The 20802-nt window shown below is 36.1% G+C and overlaps 1 protein-coding gene across 9 annotated transcripts in view; it reads right to left on the reverse strand.

Moving 5' to 3' along the window:
• Nucleotides 1-584: 584 nt before the first annotated feature.
• The window catches only part of CCDC14 (coiled-coil domain containing 14), a 47731-nt gene continuing 27513 nt past the window's right edge, over nucleotides 585-20802 (reverse strand). For all 9 annotated transcript variants that reach the window (XM_008950514.4, XM_055110356.2, XM_008950516.5 and 6 more), the window contains 4 exons: nucleotides 20520-20602; nucleotides 18171-18389; nucleotides 17965-18097; nucleotides 585-2578 (listed from right to left, as the gene is read on the reverse strand). In XM_008950514.4, the coding sequence (XP_008948762.3) occupies nucleotides 1639-2578; nucleotides 17965-18097; nucleotides 18171-18389; nucleotides 20520-20602 (1375 nt within the window). In that variant the 3' untranslated portion in view covers nucleotides 585-1638. The remainder of the gene's footprint in view (nucleotides 2579-17964; nucleotides 18098-18170; nucleotides 18390-20519; nucleotides 20603-20802) is intronic.

Here is a 20802-nt window from a genome sequence, read left to right on the forward strand (position 1 = left end):
GTCATGTGCATGTCTTTTATCAAATACTAAGCTTCTGCTGAAGGTCCCTGAAGAAATTTCTAGACTCATTTGTTTCTCAATCAAATTATTAGCCACTAATTAATTGAACACACAAGCGTTTAAAAATTTCCTTTGCATATAAGGATGGCTGTTCCATGTTAAGGGCCAAATAGGACTATCTTCTTGTATTACCATGTAATCTTAAGATTTTACTTTTGCATATGAATAACAGTTAAATATTTGGGAGTAGACAGATGACACAATTTTTTTCCTTTTTTATTATTTTTTATTTCTGAACTTATTTGTTAAAGAGTTGTGGCCTATTACCTCCAAATAAGATGCCAATAAATTAATTGATGAATACTAAATAAAATTAAAGATGCTAATGGACTCTTGTGTGAAATAGTTTAGAATTCACTTAATAAATTTTTAGACTTAAATCTCTATCTGGAAAATCTGAACATATCAAAGAGACTACAGCTGGCTCCTTCAAACGCTGTAGCACTAACACCTAAAAAAAAAAAAAAAAAAAAAAAAAAAAAAAAAAACACCAAAAAAACAAAAAACACGAGGAGGTTCTGGGATTAGGAGAACACTCTTTAATGATAAAGCCTGTCCAAGTACTAAAGACAATTAGAGTAGGCAGGTGACCTGTACAAAGTATTAGTGATAACACAACATTCAGCTTCCTAAGAGTTAAAACGTGCTGCTTACATGAAGGGAGATGATATTGAGCTAAGAAGTCCTGGTATAGAGAAGCAGAGAGACCAACCTACTTCATATTATTTATAAAATAGAGAATATTCTCAGCTAACATGCTGGAAAAAAAAACTCTTCCAAAAAGGCAGAATTACAATCAATGCCAAGATTTACAAATTCCATCATGTTTAAATATAAGGACAAAAATAAACATTTCTTATTTTAAAAAAACCCACAAATTTCCCCAACTATAGCTTATCTGTTAGCACTTCTTTATCAGTCTGACTATTCTTTAAAGGCCTTAAAACATGAATTTGGGATAAAAACAAATAAAAGTGACCAAGTTTTAAGAAGCCATATGTTAATTTAGGATGTTATCTATATATTTTTTAGACCAATCAATGTTTTTTAAGAGGTGTAGATACTGGTAACTTTTCTCTTTAAATAAATGTTTATATATTTCACCAACAACACTGGCCTGTGGCACACAGCATGTTTAATAAAAACACATTGCTATTAAAAAAAAGTATATGGAAACAGAAAAAAAAACCCCTCTAGTTTCAACAGAAAAACTTACATCCAGAGATTCTTTTCCCATTATTTCTTAGGACAACCACAGAACTATTTCAACCTGTACCCTTAATCCAGCAGATACATCTTAATAAAAGAACTCTAATTGCTAAGTACTGAAATAAAACATTACTTACAATAATTTCCTAGTTATCTACAACTTTCTTCTTGTAGCAATTGTGAACTTAAGATGACTTGTTTTTATAAGCTCCTCAGTGTCAATATATCTTAACAATACATTTATTACTTGTACAATGTATTACTTCAAACATAATAACATAAAACATCATTTCACTAAAGAAAAATACACATTCAATATAGCCAAGTTCTAGTTTTAAAAAGAAGCACCTGATGAGTTTTCTTCTGAATTCATTTCTCCGGAAGACCAGTCCTTAAAGACTTCTGGAGTCTAGCTATGTTGGCATCTAATGCCGCAAGGCCATTTCTGAAGTCTTGTTCATCACGAGAAGTGAACGTTGAAAACGAAGAGATGCTCCAGTCAGACATCAAGTCAGAAGTGAAAACACTACCATCACAGACAGTATTGCCTTTCACTTGAAGGCTGTTGCTAAGACAACCTGATGGGCCATGACATGCAGTTTGTTCCTCTGGCTCCTTGGTGGCAGCAGGGATCTTACCAATTGCTTCCTTTATTTTCTTGAGGAGCTGTGTGTCCTTCATATCAGATGCTCTGGAAAGTTTTTCAGGTGCATCTTCTGCTTTCTTTGTTGAAGAGGAACAGACTACAGGTGTACACAGTTTATTTTCTTTTCCAGAGACAGCAAGTCCACTGTTGCTGACTAGCTGTGTTGTAGCTGCTCTTATTTGTGGCTGAGGGGATAGTCTCTTAGAAAGTGGTGATTTCTTTTCAGGAGTGCTTCTAGCAAAAGGAATGTAAATTGTATTATCCAAATTATGCTCATCTTCTATTAAAGCCATAGTTTCACTCCCTTCATCAGAATCCTGTTTTGAAAGGGCAGAAATAATTCCAGGTGCAGATACTTCCTCCATGCCCCTAGTGTTACTATTTTGAGGGCCTCTGGAGGACAGAACATTTTCATAGGGTTTGTCTGGCTCTATGGTTTCCTCATTTTTAATTGTAGAAAGTGGCTCTGAATGTGTAAAACTGTAATTTGTTTCTAACTTATTTAGATAGCTCATTATGGAAGTGTGAGCAGGAGCTGGGTCATGTTGAAGTTGTTTATCATGAATGTTCAAGAGTGATTTGGTAAGATTATTCCCAGGCTTGCAGCGAGCACTGTCCACACTAAGATCGGAGAGAAGCTTTGCCATGCTAGTCTGTAAAGTTCTGTTAAGAAGAATTCAGAACACTAATTATTATTTTTTACCTGTTTCTTTAATTCACTTATCTATACCTCCATCTTTAAAAAAAGGATTTGAGAGAAGTGTCTGGTTCTTAATATGAAAACAAGCAACTAGAAGCACAAAATCACAGAATGTGCTTTGGCAAGAGCATATAATAATTAAAATAACAATGATAAAATACATTGGTCTGTATCGAATCTATCACTATGTCTAAAAATAGAGGCTCAGAATTTTTTTTTAAGGTATGGAGATGTTTTACTCTTTTCTTTCTTTTTTTTTTTTAATTGAGATAGAGTCTCATTCTGTCACCCAGGCTCGAGTGCAGTGGAATGATCTCAGCTCACTGAAACTTCTGCCTCCCAGGTTCAAGTGATCCTCTTGCCTCAGCCTCCCGAGTAGCTGGGATTACAGGTGAGCATCACCACGCCTGGCTAATTTTTGTATTTTTAGTAGAGACAGGGTTTCACCATGTTGGCCAGGCTGGTCTTGAACTCCTGGCCTCAAGTGATCTGCCTGCCTCAGCCTCCCAAAGTTCTGGGATTACAGGTATAAGCCACCATACCCAGCCGAGATGGTTTATTCTTGAGCAGCACTAGGTTCATTCTTGAGCAGCACTACAAATTGAGCCCTAGAGTAAAAAACTGGCCTCACAAAGGTAGGCTAAGATACAAAGGGAAACACACTATTCATTTGTTATGGATTCTGCTAGGAATTATTTCCCTTCATTATATATGTGTTTGTGTGTGTGTGTGTGTGTGTGTGTGTGGCACAATACTAGAAAAAAAGGATAGAGATAATTATCTGGCATAACAGGTATAAGCAACAGCTAGGTACCAGAAAGGTGTATAATGAAAACCACACAAGGTTTGAAGTTAGAAATGGAATCAAATCCCAGTGCCATCATTAGCTGTGATCTTGGGCAAATCATTTAACCTTTCTGAATCTCAAGTTCCTCAGCTGTAAAATGAAGATATTTCTGAACTACAATGAAGATTAAATAAGATAAAATAATAAGGTATAAAGTATTTAGCACGGTTTCAGTCTAAGTGGGTGTTTGTTTGTTTGATGGCAGCCTTTATTAGTAGTCCTATTAAGGCCAAATTTTTTTTTTTTTTTTTTTTTTTTGAGATGGACTCTCACTCTATCACCCAGGCTGGAGTGCAGTGGGGCATGATCTCAGCTCACTGCAAGCTCTGCCTTCCGGGTTCACGCCATTCTCCTGCCTCAGCCTCTTGAGTAGCTGGGACTACAGGCGCCCTCCACCACGCAGGGCTAATTTTTCTGTATTTTTTAGTAGAGACGGGGTTTCACTGTGTTAGCCGGGATGGTCTCGATCTCCTGACCTCGTGATCCACCCGCCTCGGCCTCCCAAAGTGCTGGAATTACAGGCGTGAGCCACCACGCCCAGCCTAAAGCCATTTTATACTAAGACTTTAGTCTATTTAAATTGAATTATATATGGTCTCAAAAATCAATGAGGGCTGGGCATGGTGGCTCATGCCTGTAATCCCAGCACTTTGGGAGGCTGTGGCAGGCAGATCACCTGACGTCAGGAGTTCGAGACCAGCCTGGCCAACATGGTGAAACCCCATCTCTACTAAAAAATACAAAAATTGGCTGGGCATGGTGATGTGCGCCTGTGATCCCAGCTGCTCGGCAGGCTGAGGCATGAGAATTGCTTGAACCCAGGAGGCAGAGGGTGCAGTAAGCCAAGATCACTCCAGCGCACTCCAGCCTGGGCAACAGGGCGAAACTCCATCTCAACCAAAAAAAAAAAACAAAAAACAAAAAAACCCAAAAAACCAATTTAAACAAAGATATAAAGGACATCAACAGGTAACTAACAAAAAAATACCACTAGCCAATAAGCATGCTTTAAGAGTTCAACTTTTAATCAAATAAATTCAAAATTTAAAAATGATTTTTTTTTTGCTTATCAAATTAGCATAGTAAAATAAGAATAATACCCACTGTTAGAGAAGCCTGGAGAGGCAGGTGCTACTGGTGGGAGTGTACAGTGGTATAACTCTTCTGGAGAGCAAACTGCCAATACATTTCAAAAGCCTTAAAACTTTGTGTGTCTCACACTCTTTGGCCCACCAATTCATACTTATAAAAATATCCTACTGGTCTACACAGAGGTTGTACCCAAAGATATATTAACAAATATATTAGTTATAATATAAAATAGATGGACATATATATCTTTATCTTCAAAAAAGTGAACTGGTTCAGGTAAAATTATGGTATAACTGCATCATAGCTCCTAATTATAGTCATGTTGTAAAGCATATTTATTGATAGGAAAATGTTCATTACATAAGGTTAAATTAAGAAAAGCAGGCCATAAATAATCTAGACTCAATATTTTTCTAAAAAGTAGTCACACACATAAACATAAAATGCTAAAAAGAAATCTCTATACTAAACAGTCAGTGGTGATTATATCTCTGTATATAGGATAAATTATTTTCTCCTACAAAACTAAAAACAAATTTTTTCCAACTTGGCTTACACTGTCCTCTTAAACACGCTGTATTTTGACTTCTAATTGTTCTTCAAATGGCAATGGCTCCTGCTATTTCTTCTAATATCTCTATTTTTTAAAAATGCCTTTTTCTAGGTTATGAGGAGAGTGACATCTCTTTTAATAAGTCTTAAAAATCTCCAGCAAGATGGTGGAATAAGAGTTTCCTGGCTCTGGTCCCCCTCATAGAAATTGAACTAGCTACTATCCACAGACAAGTACACCTTCATGAATATCCCAGAACTCAGGAGTGAGCTGAGACACTCTCTTGGATCACAGAACTGAGAAAAGCTGCATTACAGGGTTAAAAGGAACAGTTTCACCCCTTTCCAAGCCAGTTAAGTACCACACAGAGAGGAGTCCCCTGGGCCTACAGTTTCTACCACAGAAAAAGAAAGCTGGAGGTGAATACTCAACTTCCCCGGCATTCTGGGATGCTTCTCAGGAAGCCCACTTCTGTATTACCCCATTTGTTCCTACAGGGCTAGAACACTTGGGGTTAGCGAAAAACAAAGAAGGGGGATACGGCTCATAGTGGCTACAGCACAGATCTTGGCAATGACTCTGCACTCCTGCCAGTGGAAGCATCAGACCAGAGAGACCAGTCAATAGCACTGCTTTGCAGAAAGCACAGTTGACAGGTGTGCCAGGGCCGAGTCCCTACCACTATCACACCCAAGCCTTCCCCAACCCTTAAGCAGAGTCTCAATTCCCTGCTTAAAGTTTTCCTAGGCCAGGAGGCAAGTATGCGGTGGCACCTAAGTGTTGAAGAGAGCATCTGGTCCCATAAGAACTGAGAGGGCGAGCGGTAACCCCATGCAGCCTCAGTACTCTGCTTATGGCTTCCCCAGACCCAGAGGCAAGTGCACATTAGCATAAATCTGTGGAGGTCGGCATCTGGCCCTGCCAGACTTTAGTGACCCTACCTAACTTCACAGCTGTACATATAGTTTCCTGAGGCCAGGAGGCAAAACTGCATCCCTGCATATCTGCAGAACACAGTTAACTGGCCCTGCTCAACCTTAGCAGTTAAGCAGTGACTCCACTCAGCTTTGAAGTCCAGCCTGAGGTTTTGCCCAGGCCCAGGCAGGGAGGCAAACCTGTGACTGCATACTGTGGAGCAATCTCCAGCCCTGCCTGTCACGAGTGGCTGGGCAGCAAACCCAGCAACACTGAAGCCCAGCCTGCAACCCTGCCCAATTAGATTCTAAACAGCAGTAGCACTCAGCCAGGGAATACAGCCTGCAACCCTGCCCAATCAAAGGTGATTGCAGAGCCCAGCAGGCAGCTCCACCTGACCTTGGAACCCAGTCAGTGGCCTCACTGGTTGACGGAGCACAGCCATTGGTTTCACAAGACCATGGAGTACAGCCAATAGCTCCACTGACCTCAAAGCACAGGTAGCAGCCCAGTTAGAGAACCCAACAGCAAGGTCTGCCTGCCTATAGTCACTACCAGATGGCCAATCCAGAATCCCAGGCTAGACTAAATAGTGAAGGTCTATCCCCTTCACCTCAAGTGTGAGGTGGGGTAGGGCATAACACTTGCAAAACTGGAAGAGGTGGCCACTTCTTCAAGTGCATAGACACCAATGCAAGGATACAAGGATTATGAAGAATCAGAAAAATGACACCACTAAAAGAAATAAAGCACCAATAATGGACTCTAAAGAAATGAGAGACAAAGATTTGAGAATAATCTTCTCTTTAAAATGTTCAGGGAACTACAAGAAAATATAGATAAAAAATTAAATGAAATTTGGAAAATAATTAACAAACAAAACAATAAGTTTGACAAAGAAATAGAAACAAATTTTAAAAATCAAATAGATATCTTAGAGATAAAAAACACAGTATCTAAACTGAAAAATTCAATCAAATACTTCAATAGTATACTTGATCAAGCAGAGAAATTAGTGAGCCTGAAAAGAGGACATTTAAAATTATCCAGTCAGAAGAGGAAATAAATCAAGAATGAAAAAGAATGAAGAAAGCCTACAGGTATTATGAGATACCATCTGAGAAACAGGAGTGCCTGAAGGAGAAGAGAGAGAAAAATGACCAGAAAGCATATTTAGGAAAATAATGGCTGAAAATTCTCCAAATCTAGGGAAAGACACCAACATTCAGGTACAGGACGCTCAGAGGTCTCCAATCCAATTTAACCCAAAGAGAAGTTCACCCAGACACACCATAACTGAACTGTTAAAATTCAAAGATAACTGTTAAAATTCAAAGCAGTGACAGATAAGAAACATCACACACTAGGGAGCCCCAATATGGCTAACAGTGGACTTCTTAACAAAAACAACCTGTCAACCAAGAATACTTTATCCAGCAAAACTGTCCAGAAATGAGGGAGAAATAAAAACTTTCCCAGACAAATGCTAAGGGAGTTCATCATCAGTAGGCCTATCTTACAAGAATTGCTAAAACAAGTTCTTTAAGCTGAAGTAAAAGATCACTAATTAATACCATGAAACACATGCAATTATAAAACTCAATGGTATAATACGTAATCATATTCTGAATACTCTAGTACCTTAATGGTGGTATGTAAAGCAATTTTATCCTAATATGAGGGTTAAAAGACAAAACTATTAAAAACAACTATAGTTACAGGATATAAATTAGAAAAAGATGTAAATTTTGAAATCAAAATCATAAAATGTGGAAGAGGGGAGTAAAAGTGTAGTTTTTGTATGTGATTAAAGTTATTATCAGCTTAAAATAGCCTAAGTATAAGATGTTTTATGTAAACCTCAGGGTAACCACAAAGCAAAAACCTACAGAATTTGCACAAAACATGAAAAGGATTCAAAGCATACCATTACAGAAAACCATCAAACCACAAAGGAAGGCAACAGAGGGAGAAAAAAAGGATCTACAAAACAATTACAAAATAAATTACAAAATGGCAGTAGCAAGTCCTTGCTTATCAACAATTACCTTGAATGTAGAGAGTAAATTCTCTAATCAAAAGACAGAGTGGGTGAATGAATCAAAAACTGTATGCTGCTTACACGAGGCTCACTCTAAGGTAAAGCACACACATAGACGGAAAGTGAAGAGATGGAAAAATATATTCCATAGGAAAGGAAACGAAGAAAGCAGGGGTAGCTATACTCATATCAGACAAAACAGACTTTAAGTCAAAAACGGTAAAAAGAAGCAAAGAAGGTCACTATATAATGATAAAGGCGTCAATCTGCAATTGTAAGAATATATGCACCCAACATTGGAGCAACTAAATAATAAAGCAACTATTAAATGATCTGAAGGGAGAGACAGACTGAGTGGGGGATTTCAGTACCCGGCTCTCAACACTGTACAGATCTTTTAGATAGAAAATCAATAAGGAAACATTGGTCTCAAATTACACTTTAGACCAGGGGTGTCCAAGCTTTTGGCTTCCCTGGGCCACACTGGAAGAATTGTCTTGGGCCACACATAAAATACATTAACACTAACGACAGCTGATGAGCTTAAAAATTTGTCAAAAAAAAAAATCTCATAATGTTTTAAGAAAGTTTATGAATTTGTGTTGAGCCACATTCAAACCCATCCTGGGCTGCATGTGGCTCAGGGGCCATCAGTTGGACAAGCTTGGTTTAGACCAAATAGATCTCATAGACATAATATAGAACATTCCATCCTACAGCAACAGAGTACACATTCTTCTCTTGTGCACACAGAACATTCTTCAGGATAGATCATGTTAGACCACAAAATAAGTCTTAACAAATTTAAGGAGACTAGAATCATACCAAGCATCTTCTGATTCTAACGGCATGAAACTAGGAATCAATAACAAGAGAAATTTTGGGAAATTCACAAACGTGGAAATTAAGCAACATGCTGCTGAACAACCAGTGAGACAAAGAAGAAATTAAAAGGGTAATAAAATAATACCTTGAGACAAACAAAAACGAAAACAAAATATGACAACATTTATGGGATGCAGCAAAAGCAATTCTAAGAGGGAAATTTATAGCAATAAACATATATCAAAAAAGAAAGCTCTCAAATAATCTAATATTACATCTTAAGGAACTAGGAAAAGGAGAACAAATTAAGCCCAAAATTAGCAGAAGGAAGAAATCACAAAAGATCAGAGCAAGAAATATATGAAATAGAGACTAGAAAAACAATAGGAAAAATTCAGCAAAACTGAGTTTGTTTTTTTGGGAGAAATAAACAAAATTGACAAACCCTTAGCTAGACTAAGAAAAGGAGAGAGAAGACTTAAATGAATCAGAAATAAAAGGAGATATTACAACTGATAACACAGCAATGCAAAGAATCATAAGAAGTTACTATGAGCAATTATACACCAACAAATTAGATAACCCAGAAGAAATGGATAAATTCCTATACAGACACAACTTAACCAAACCTGAATCATGAAGGAATAGAAAGTCTGAGCAGACCAATAATGAGTAAGGATCTTAAGTGTTCTTAATAAAGTCTCCCACCAAAGAAAAGCCCAGGACAAGACAGCTTTATAGCTGAATTCTAACCAACACTTAAAGAACATTTAAAGAAGGATTGAGAATACCAACCCTTCTCAAACTCTTCCAAACATTCAAAGTGCAGGGAATTTTTCCAAACTTGTTTTACATAGAAAACTGAACAAGGCCAAGTGTTCTTGTTGAACACTTGAAAACACTGTTCAAGGCCAATATGACTCTGATAACAAAGCCAGAAAAGAACACTACAAGAAAAGAAAACTACGGGTCAATATCTCTGATGAACACAGACTTAAAAAACCCTCAACAAAATACTAGCAAACCAAATTCAACAATAAATTAAAAGAATTATTCAACACAATTAAAGGGGATTTACATTTGAGATGCAAGGATGGTTCAACGTATAAAACCGATGAATGTGATATACCACATTAACAGAATGAAGAATTTAAAACTATATGATCATCGCAAAAGATGCAGAAAATGCACTTGATAAATTTCAACACTCTTTCATGAAAAAACTCTCAAAAGATTCCGTATAGAAGGAATGTACCTTAACACAACAAAGGCCATATATATGACAAACCCATAGTTAACATCATACTCAGTGATGAAAAGTTGAAAGTTTTTCCTCTAAGATCAAGAGTAAGGTAAGAAGGCCCACTCTCACCACTTCTTTTCAACATATTACTGGAACTCTTACCCAGAGTAATTACGCAAGAGAAAAAAAGTAGAAGATAATAAGAAAGGAAGAAATGAAATTGTCTGTTTGCTGACACGATTTTATACACAGAAAATCCTAAACACCAAAAAACTGTTTTGCTTATAAACTCAGTAAAGTTGCAGGATACAAAATCAACATAAAAAATCAGTAACATTTCTATACACTCACAACAAACTACCCAAAAGAAATTAAGAAAAACAAGCAACAAAAAACAAAATAAAATACTTCAGTGAAAATTTAACCAAGGAGGTGAACAATACACATATATTATTAGTATTTACTAACTATATATATATATTATTAGTATATACTAAAAACTATGAAACACTGATAAAAGAAATTGAAGAAAACACAAATAAATGGAAGGCTACCCTGTGCTCATGATTGGAAGAAATAATATTGTTGGAATATTCATGCTACCCAAAATGACCTACAAATTCAACAGAATTCCTATCAAAATTCCAGTGTCATTTTTCACAGAAATAGAATAAACTATCCTAAAATTCATACAGAATCATTAAAAAAAAAAAACCCTTGAAAAGCCAAAAATATCTTAAGTAAAAAGAACAAAGCTGGGGGCACCACATTCCCTGATTTCAAAATATATTAAAGGAATTGAAATCAAAACGGCATGAACTGGCATAAAAACAGACATGCTGATCAATGGAACAGGACATAAATAAATCCATGTATTTATGGCCAATTGATTTTTCACAAAGGTGACAAGAAAACAAAATGAGGAAAAGTCTCTTCAACAAATAGTGATGGGAAAACTGGAGATCCACATACAGAAGAATGGAATTGGATTCTTATTTCACAATGCATACAAAAATATACTAAAAATGGATTAAAGATTTAAATACAAGACCTGAAACTGTAAAACTACCAGAAAAAAACATGAGGGAAAAGCTCCATGACACTGGTCCAGGCAATAATTTTTTAGATATGACCTTGAAAGCACAGATATCACAAACAAAAATAGACAAATGAAATCGTATCAAACTAAAAGGCTTTTGCACAGCAAGGGGAACAATCTAACAGAGTGAAGAGACAAGCCATGGTGTGGCAGAAATATTTGCAAACCGTACGTGATAAGGGGTTAATATTCAAAATATGTAAGGGACTCATGCAACTCAATAGCAAAAAAACAAATAATTTAAAAATGGGCAAAGGACATTTCTCCATTTAAATGGCCAATATGTCTAAGAAAAAATGCTCAGCATTAGGGAAATGCAAATTAAAACCACAATGAGATATCATCTCACACCTGTCAGAATGGCTACTACAAAAAAGATGAAAGCTAACAAGTGTTGATGAAGATGTGGAGAAAAGGAAACCCTTGTATACTGTTGGTAGGAATGTAAATTAGTATAGACACAATGGGAAACAGTATGGAAGCTCCTCAAAAATGTATAAATAGAATTACCATATGATTCAGCAATCCCATGTCTATGTACATATACATATATATATATATACACACACATATATATGTATACATATACACACACACACACACACACATACATCTATCTATACACACACACCCAGAGTATGGGCATTGTAGCATTATTCACAACAGCCAAGATATGGAATAAACCTAAGTTTCCTTCAGTGAATGAATGATTATTTCTTTATAGAAAACGTGGCATATAAACATATTGGAATACTACTCAGCCTTTAAAAAAAACAAAAAAAAAACCCCAGGAAATTGTGTCATTTGCAACATGAATGAACCTGGAGGACATCCATATGTTAAGTGAAATAAGCCAGGAACAGAAAGACAAATACTGCATGACCTCACTTATATATGGAATATAAAAAAGTTGAACTCATAGAAGCAGAGAGTAGAATAGTGGTTACCGGAGACTGGGGTTGTGGTGGATGTAAGGTAGGGTATGGGAAATGGGGAGATGTTAGTCAAAGGGTACAAAGTTTCAGTTACATAGAAGGAATAAGTTTGTGGGTTCTATTGAACAGTAGGGTGACTATACTTTTTTTTTTTAGATGGAGTTTTGTTCTGTTGCCCAAGCTGGAGTACAGTGGTGCAATCTCAGCTCACCGCAACCTCTGCCTCCTGGGTTCAAGTCATACTCCTGCCTCAGCCTTCCGAGTAGCTGGGATTACAGGCACCTGCTACCATGCCCAGGTCATTTTTGTATTTTTAGTAGAGACAGGGTTTTACCATGTTGGCCAGGCTGGTCTCAAACTCCTGACCTCAGGTGATCTGCCCACCTTGGCCTCCCAAAGTGTTAGGATTACAGGCGGAAGCCACCACGTCCAGCCTAGGGTGATTATACTTAATAATAATCCAACATTGCTAAAAAAGTAAATTCCAAATGTCTCACTCCAAAATACAATAAGTGAGATGATGGACATTTAATTAGCTTGATTTAGTTATTTCACCTTGTTTACATATACCAAAACATCACTGTACCCCATAAATATAGTTAAGATGGTATTAATTTGTCAATTATGATATTAAAAGAAGCTAATGAGTTGTTACTACAACACAAAAATATGCTGGAGAAACATATCTTTGAAGGAATGCTGTAATGAATAATGACCCACTAATTAATTTGATCAGACTGCATACCGAAATTTTTATTTTTGTTTATTTTCAGTAAAGGAATACTTATATTGAGGTTTCTTTCCAGTTTAAAAAAAAACATTACTGTTGCTATAGATAAAATCAGAGATAAAGAAAGGAAGGGACATTTAAAAAAGCTTAATTTCTGGAAATTAGTAGCAATTACTAATCTTCTGATGTATAAACAGAATATGACTCACCATTGTCTCTGAAATTAAAAATCTCTGTAAGAAATATGAAAACGTTAAAATTTTAAAGGAAGGAATATGAGCACCTAAACTGTGACAAGTGGATATATTGATGTTTCTATTATACATAATTCAGCTAAAGACACTGATTTTTAATACTTAGAAAATTGGCACATTTTCATAACAAATGCAGGGTTCTTTCTAGGCTACTTACAAAAATATATTAATTTAAATAACTATGAGTACTTGTAAGAATGCTCTTTGAAACTATTCACTATTTACTTAAATAATGTTATATATTATTTAATTTATATATTTTAAATATAAATATTATTTAAATTAATATTTAAAATATTATTTAAATTAATATTTAAAATATTAATTTTCCTCACATTTTAATGGTTTTATAACATGTTGTAGTAAGATCTGAAAAAAAAGTGACACAGGCACATTTAAAATCATTAAAGGTTGGAGAAGGAAAAGAAAGAGGGTTTGTGGTATTTCTTTAGACCTTGTACATGTACCTTTCAGTCCCATTACTCCTCCCCCAAAGTCTGAGAAAGGCATTCAGAAATTTTACAAAATCTCTTTTCGGAGATTATTTAAAACACACATACAAAAACCATATGCCTATCTGACTAAGGTGACTATGGGAAGAGTGAAGGAGTAGAAGAGCATGTAGATTAATCTGTACTGTCGGATGCTGGTGCTTTACACTCTAACGTCCAAAGTAAAATTAAAATGGTCACAGTAACCCACTTATAGTACTAGAGATGTTCCTAACCAATTGAATTGCATAGGGTGTCATCAAAGAAATTATAAATCAACAATGTGGATGAATTTAGATATAATTAAGCTCAGAGACTTTTTTGTTTTGTTTTAATGTAAAGAACAAAACAATGGCTGGGTGTGCTGGTAATCCCAGCACTTTGGGAGGCCAAGGTGGAAGAACTGCTTGAGCCTAGAAGTTCAAGACCAGCTGGGGCAACATGGCGAGACCTCGTCTCTACTAAAAGTAAAAAAAAAAAAAAAAAAAATAGCTGGGCACAGTGGCATGTGCCTGTGGTCCCAGCTACTTGGGAGCCTGAAGTGGGAAGATTGCATGAGCCAGGGAGGTTGAGGCGGTACTGAGCTGTGATCGCACCACTGGACTCCAGCTTGGGTGACAAAGCGAGATTCTGCCTCAAAACAAAAAAAAGTATAAAACTGACATCAATGAACGTACTTAGAATTTTGAAGCTGTTACTAAATCTTTAGAAAATGTAGGGATAGTGCTAAACTCTACATGAGATACTGTGCTAAGCCTTCCCATCATGTTTTTGCAATCATTCATAAGAGTGCAGTCAATCTGACAGGTGAGCTAGTAGTCATGAGGCAGGATTTATGCCCAGCATAAAAACGTGCTTAACAAAAATGTAAAAAACTGATAGGAAAATTCTTTAGTCTTACAAAAAGGAGAGCAAAAGTCTGTATCTAATATTCTAGACAGGGCCTTTTATAAAGGCAAATAGTAAGCAAGAATTAATGAACTTTTTCAGTTCCTATACTTCTATGTTAGATAAATGTTAAGGAAAAAAAAGGCTCCAATTACATTTTTTCATTCTGAATAAACAATGGAAAAGGCAGACTGCATGTTATTTTGAAAGAATGAGCAGGTACAAAAGTATCTCCTATACAGGTAGAAGAATCCCTCAATAATGGAGCATCTTTATTCAGAGAAAAGCTGTCCTCTTTAAAACAGAAAGCAAAGCTGAAGACAGAATCCAAAATCCTGGCTCTGGTCCTAGTTCAGACACTAGCTGTGAAAGTCAGGTAAGTCCCTTTTTTCTTTGGGCTTCCATTTCTACTAATTTCTAGAAAAGTTATACTGTTACTCTGAAAGATTTTTCTTATGTTTTTGTTACCAATTTTCTTAGTAAATGCATTGCATATGTTGAATAGTATTGTCAACATGTGCAATGCATTTACTTAAAAAAAGACGTATCTGGCCTGGCACGGTGGCTCACACTGGTAATCCCAGCACTTTGGGAGGCTGAGGCTGGTGGATCATGAAGTCAGGAGATAGAGACCATCCTGGCTAACACAGTGAAACCCAGTCTCTACTAAAAAAAAAAAAAAAAAAAAAAAAATAGCTGGGCGTGGTAGAGGGCACCTGTAGTCCCAGCTACTGGGGAGGCTGAGGCAGGAGAATGGCGTGAACACAGGAGGCGGAGCTTGCAGTGAGCCAAGATAGCGCCACTGCACTCCAGCCTGGGTGACAGAGCGAGACTATGTCTCAAAGAAAAAAAATAAATAAATAAAAAAGATGTATCCCTACATATGTCAGTAAAGCACTAGAATAAGCTCTTCACTTGTCAATGTGGATATTTAGCAACTAAAAATAATTGAATATTTTTATGTATGCTTCACACATATATATTTGGAACATAATACAAAATTAATGTTTGTTGAATAAACAAACGAATCCATCCATTCATCCATCTACCTCCCAGGTAAAAAAATCATAAGGTTTACTTAGGCTAAATCAGGCATGGAGTTGTTACCATGGCTAAAGCCACTCCATGTGCAAGAGGAACATCTGGCTAGAAATTAAAAGATGTGAGTTCTAGTCCCAGCTCTGTTATTAACATTCTACTAATACTTAATTTGTGTGGCCTCAGTTTGCCCATCTATGAAAATGCAGATACTAAAATCTTCCCTCCACAGATGAGGACAAATAAAATGACATAGGAAAGACAGAACTTTGAAAAAAATCAAAGTACTTTATAAATAAAAGATATCAGCTTGTGATTTCATATCCATAAAGAAGCTGAATTTAGCAGTATGACAAAAAAGATTGTGAGAAGGAAAGAAAACTACCAGAGAACTACATCCTCCGCTTCATCGGATTTTCTGCTTGGGGCTAAGAGTTGCCCCTTAGAATGAAGCAGATGCTCATAGTAACTCCTAAGCAAACTCTCATGGCACTTGACCATGCTGACTCACTATTTTTTTCTTTTCTTCCTTTTTCTTTTCTAAACAGACTGTATACCATATATAACTTTTACAAAATAACAGTTTATTGAGATATTATTTTAATATATTTATTTATTATTTTTTTGAGACAGGGTCTTACTCTGTCGCCCAGGTTGGAGTGCAGTGGCATGATAGTGGCTCACCGCAGCTTCCACCTCCTGGGCTCCTCCCACTTCTGCCTCTCGAGTAGCTGGGACTACAGGCATGCACCACCACGCACAGCTAACTTTGGTATTTTTTGTAGAGACAGGGTTTTGCTGTGTTGCCCAGGCTGGTCTCAAGCTCCTGGGCCCAGGCGATCCACCCACCTCGGCCTCCCAAAGTGCTGGGGTTACAGGCATGAGGCCCTGCACCCAACAGATATAATTTACATACCACAAAATCTACTCCTTTTAAGTGCAAAATTTGGTGGTTATTAGTATATTCATAGAGTTGAGAACTGTCACCACTATCTAATTTCAGAACATCTGCATCACTCCTAAATGAAACTACCCATTAGCAGTCATTTCCCATTCTACACCCCTGGGTTCCTCCAGCCCCTGGCAACTACTAATCTACTTTGTGTCTCTGTGAATCTGCCTATTCTGGACATTTCGTATAAATGGAATCACACCATATGTGGCCTTTTGTTACTGGTTTCTCTTAGTATAAATACTTGACACTAACAAAATTCTCACCACAAAATTATTCCTTAGAAAAAAGGAAACATTCCTTGGGATACCTTACAAAGACTTCCATAAGAAGGGACATTCTATTACTTTATTTTGAATAAGACTGGTATAAGCCAATATTCAGAACCTCTGACTAGAACCTAATCAATTATAATTCTATGATTACAAAAAATGTCTTGCTTTTGCCATTGTTAAATAAAAGTTTGAATGCAAATATCCTATGAAATATAAACGTGGAAAAAGGGCAATATTTCCATGTGAACAGATAATTTCAAATACATTTATAAAACTAAATTAATAAATTAAATGTTATATATTACTGTTTCATTTGCTTCCCTACAAGTTTATCATTCAAAATGAGGGGGGAAGTTTAAAATTCAAAATCGATCTGTTCATTGGAAACACAAGGAAGATTATTTTATATTCAAGATTATTTTATATTTGGAACTTCTAGGATCATTCGAAGACAAAGTCAGATCTGCAGATCTTTAGGCCTAAGATAACTGACTTCTCGCCTAGAACTTTAAAAAGCAGTTGAGAATCCAATTCTTAGCAAATATCTCAAAAGAAAACTGAATTTTGTTAAGTGAATATCATAGAAAAATTGAGTGAGGTAATTTTATTTTAGAAAAATACTGTTAGGGAATGAAGTGATCTCAAGGGGTACTGCCAACTCACTCATTTAACTGATGAAATAATGCTGAAAGAGGCTGACTTACCCAAGATCATATGGCATGAAGGCTTACCATGCTAAGTGCTTTTCATGAATGATTTCTTAGTTTCCCATGACAACTCTATTCATGTCCCTACTTTACAGCTGAGGTTTAGAGAAGTTAAATGGCTTGCTCAAAGTTACTCAGCTAATATGTGGCAGAGCTGGGATTCCAGTCAGATCTCTCTAGCTTCAGAACCAGAGGGCTCAATGGTGTTGCTATACAAGTCTTCAGCTTCTCATCAGGACCCCCTGCCCAGAATCACACGGTTTTAAAAAAACATTTCGCCAGGTTTGAAATTTCTAAACTACTTTAATTGGAACAGAAGAAAACATCATTAGAAATTAGCAAAAACATTGGCAAAATAAGAGAAAAAGATATGGGTGAGAAAACAGGTCTAACATTATTTTGAAGTTTATAAAAACATCTAAAAATAAAAAAGGCATGAGTTATTCAAAGGAAGTCAATTTTACCTGGTTAATTCTCTTAGTCGAGTCACCTCAGCATCACGCTGACGTAATGTTATCCCCAATATCTGGTTTTCCTTTTCAGCAGTTTCTAACTTAAACTGGGAGCTTTTCACATTGACTAGGGCTTCCTCCAATTCTAAAACAACAAAAGTTTCAGTTTCCTTATTCCTTTTAAAAGATGTGACCATAACTACTGTCTAAATACGTACCAATTTTTATTCTTGTTATCTCAATATCATATTGCTGTTTATTTTCAAGTATAGTTTGATCTTTGTCTTTAAATATACTACTAAATTTTTTGTTTTCATCTTTCTGATTTTCAATCACTTTTAACAGCTCTTCATTTTTACTCTGCAGTAATTCCTGGCTCTTTAGCGACTCCTCCAATTGATTTTGCAGTGACATATTCAATGACTGAAGAGAAAACACTGTAAGACAAAATGGATCAAATAGTTGTTTCCCAAACCTAAAAAGTACAAACTTGGAAAATACCTGTTCTTAAAAAAAAAAAAAAGGCCTGAAATTTATTGATTTTGTTTAACGATTAATTGCATGAGCAGTTCTACATAAATACTACATATATTTTTAAAAATGATTGGCAGAAGTCATACCTTTCTTTTCCAGTTGACATTTTAAGCATTAATTTTTTAAACCCTTTTAAAAGAAATAATACATAATCCTTTTAAACGAATAATACATGTACAAAATTAAAAAATTCAAACACCATAGAATGTCAATGATTCTCAATGAAGAATCTCCCTTCCACTCCTCCTCTCTGTCCCCAGAGACAATCAGTATTAATTTTGGTATCTTTCGTGAAAACACTTTTGCATATGGTATTAATTACACTACATACACACACATACTATACACAATTTCTAACTTTGCCTTTTTTTCCCATAAGACTGTTGTATACAAACACATAGATCTATCACGTTCTTTTTCATGGCGATAAAAGTATATGGCACCATGTATTGAGCAAATACATGCTCAGCGAATGCTTACTATGTGTGAGGTATTGTATTAGAATCTGAATATACAGAGATGAACAACACAGACGTGGTCCCTGTTCTCACAGAGCTGATAACAAACAAGTAATTATACACAGTAATGATCTCAAAGAAACAATAAGATAAATGATCAGATAATATAAATAAGAGAAGCTATTTAAAGTGGCAACTACTGATCTCCCCACCTGTCCTCTAGGCCTCCTCTCTCCTACCCTCTCCCTTTCCTCACCTTTGGTTAACAGTGGAGACACAGTGATAATTTCTGAATCACTCTGGTGAAACTGAACACTTTTATAAAGTGCTCATTCTGTTGGGTAATCATATTTTTTTCTTAATGATTTATAAGATATATTTATATATTAAGAAGATTAAGCCTTCATCATGTCATGTATTGTTTCTCCATTTTGCTTATGTTTTGAATGTATTTATAATTTTGCTATGTAGAAACTGAAAAAGTTTTCTGGGGACATATTTTATCAATCTGTTCCTCTGTGGCATTTGAGTCTTTGTCAGGCTTAGGAAAAGTTCCCCTCCAAAAAAATAAAAAAATAAAAATTCTTATCTTTTCTTCTGGTACTATTATAGTTTCTTTATTAAGCTCTGTGATCATTAAGGACAATTTGGCAATATCTGTCACAATTGCAACTGTATATACCCTTTGGCTCAACAATTCTACTGCTATAAATCTATCCTACAAAAATGCTGGCCAGGCGTGGTGGCTCATTGTCTGTAATCCCACACCTTGGGAGGCCGAGGTGAGTGGATCACTTGAGGTCAGGAGTTCAAGACCAGCCTGGCCAACATGATGAAACCCTGTCTCTAATAAAAATACAAAAATTAGACAGGCGTGGTGGCAGGCGCCTATAATCCCAGATACTTGAGAGGCTGAGGGAAGAGAATCACTTGAACCTTGGAGGCAGAGGTTGCAGTGAGACACGATCGCACCACTGCACTCCAGCCTGGGCCACAGAGTGACGCCGTCGCAAAACAAACAAACAAAAAAAGCTGACATATATGCACAAAGACATATACAAAGATTTTCACTGCAATGTTGTTCGCACTGGGAAAAAAGGGGAAAGTACTATTAGCAAAGGACCATATTATGGTAGACCTGGATAAGCAGAATACCCAAGTAATTCTTAAAGAGAAAGATGCATAATTATGTATTTTGATAGACAAAAGTGTCCACTATATGTTAAGTGAATAAACAGAAGCTGTGGAAAAGTATGTACAGTGTGATCTCATTTTTAAAGAAGTACATATATAGTTCTATTTGTGCCTGGCACACAGTAGGTATTCAGTAAGTATTTGTTAAATAAATCAATTATATATGAAGAGAAGATATGTAAAAGGAAACACACTCCTGTATTTCAAAACAAACAAACAAAAAAAGGTGTATATTATTGGGAAGTGATAGCATCTTTTATTTTCTTATGTTTCTACAATATTTTAAATTTATCCCCTCAAGGTAATTACAAAAGCTCAATTCTTTATCAACATTTCCAGAGCCACAAATAATTTATCAATCCTTAAAGTTCTTTTACCTACATTCAAGGTTGCAATCCACAGCACCAGATGGTTTTTGAGTTTTCTGTTGTTCTCTGAGTTGCTGGTTTAAAATTCTCAACTGCCTAAAGAAATAATGAAGAACTATGAATGCAAGCATACCAAGCCAATTTAATAGTATACATGTGATAGCCTATCAAAAAAGATAAAACATAAACCCACTAAGACAGCAGAAGTCCATCTCATCCCCAAAAGACAAAAACTAAATAAACAAAACAAAAACAAAACCATACTACTATTATTATGAGGCCTGAGATAATTTTTA

The sequence above is a fragment of the Pan paniscus genome, chromosome 2, assembly GCF_029289425.2.
Source record: "Pan paniscus chromosome 2, NHGRI_mPanPan1-v2.0_pri, whole genome shotgun sequence".
In the NCBI taxonomy this organism is placed as follows: domain Eukaryota; kingdom Metazoa; phylum Chordata; class Mammalia; order Primates; family Hominidae; genus Pan; species Pan paniscus.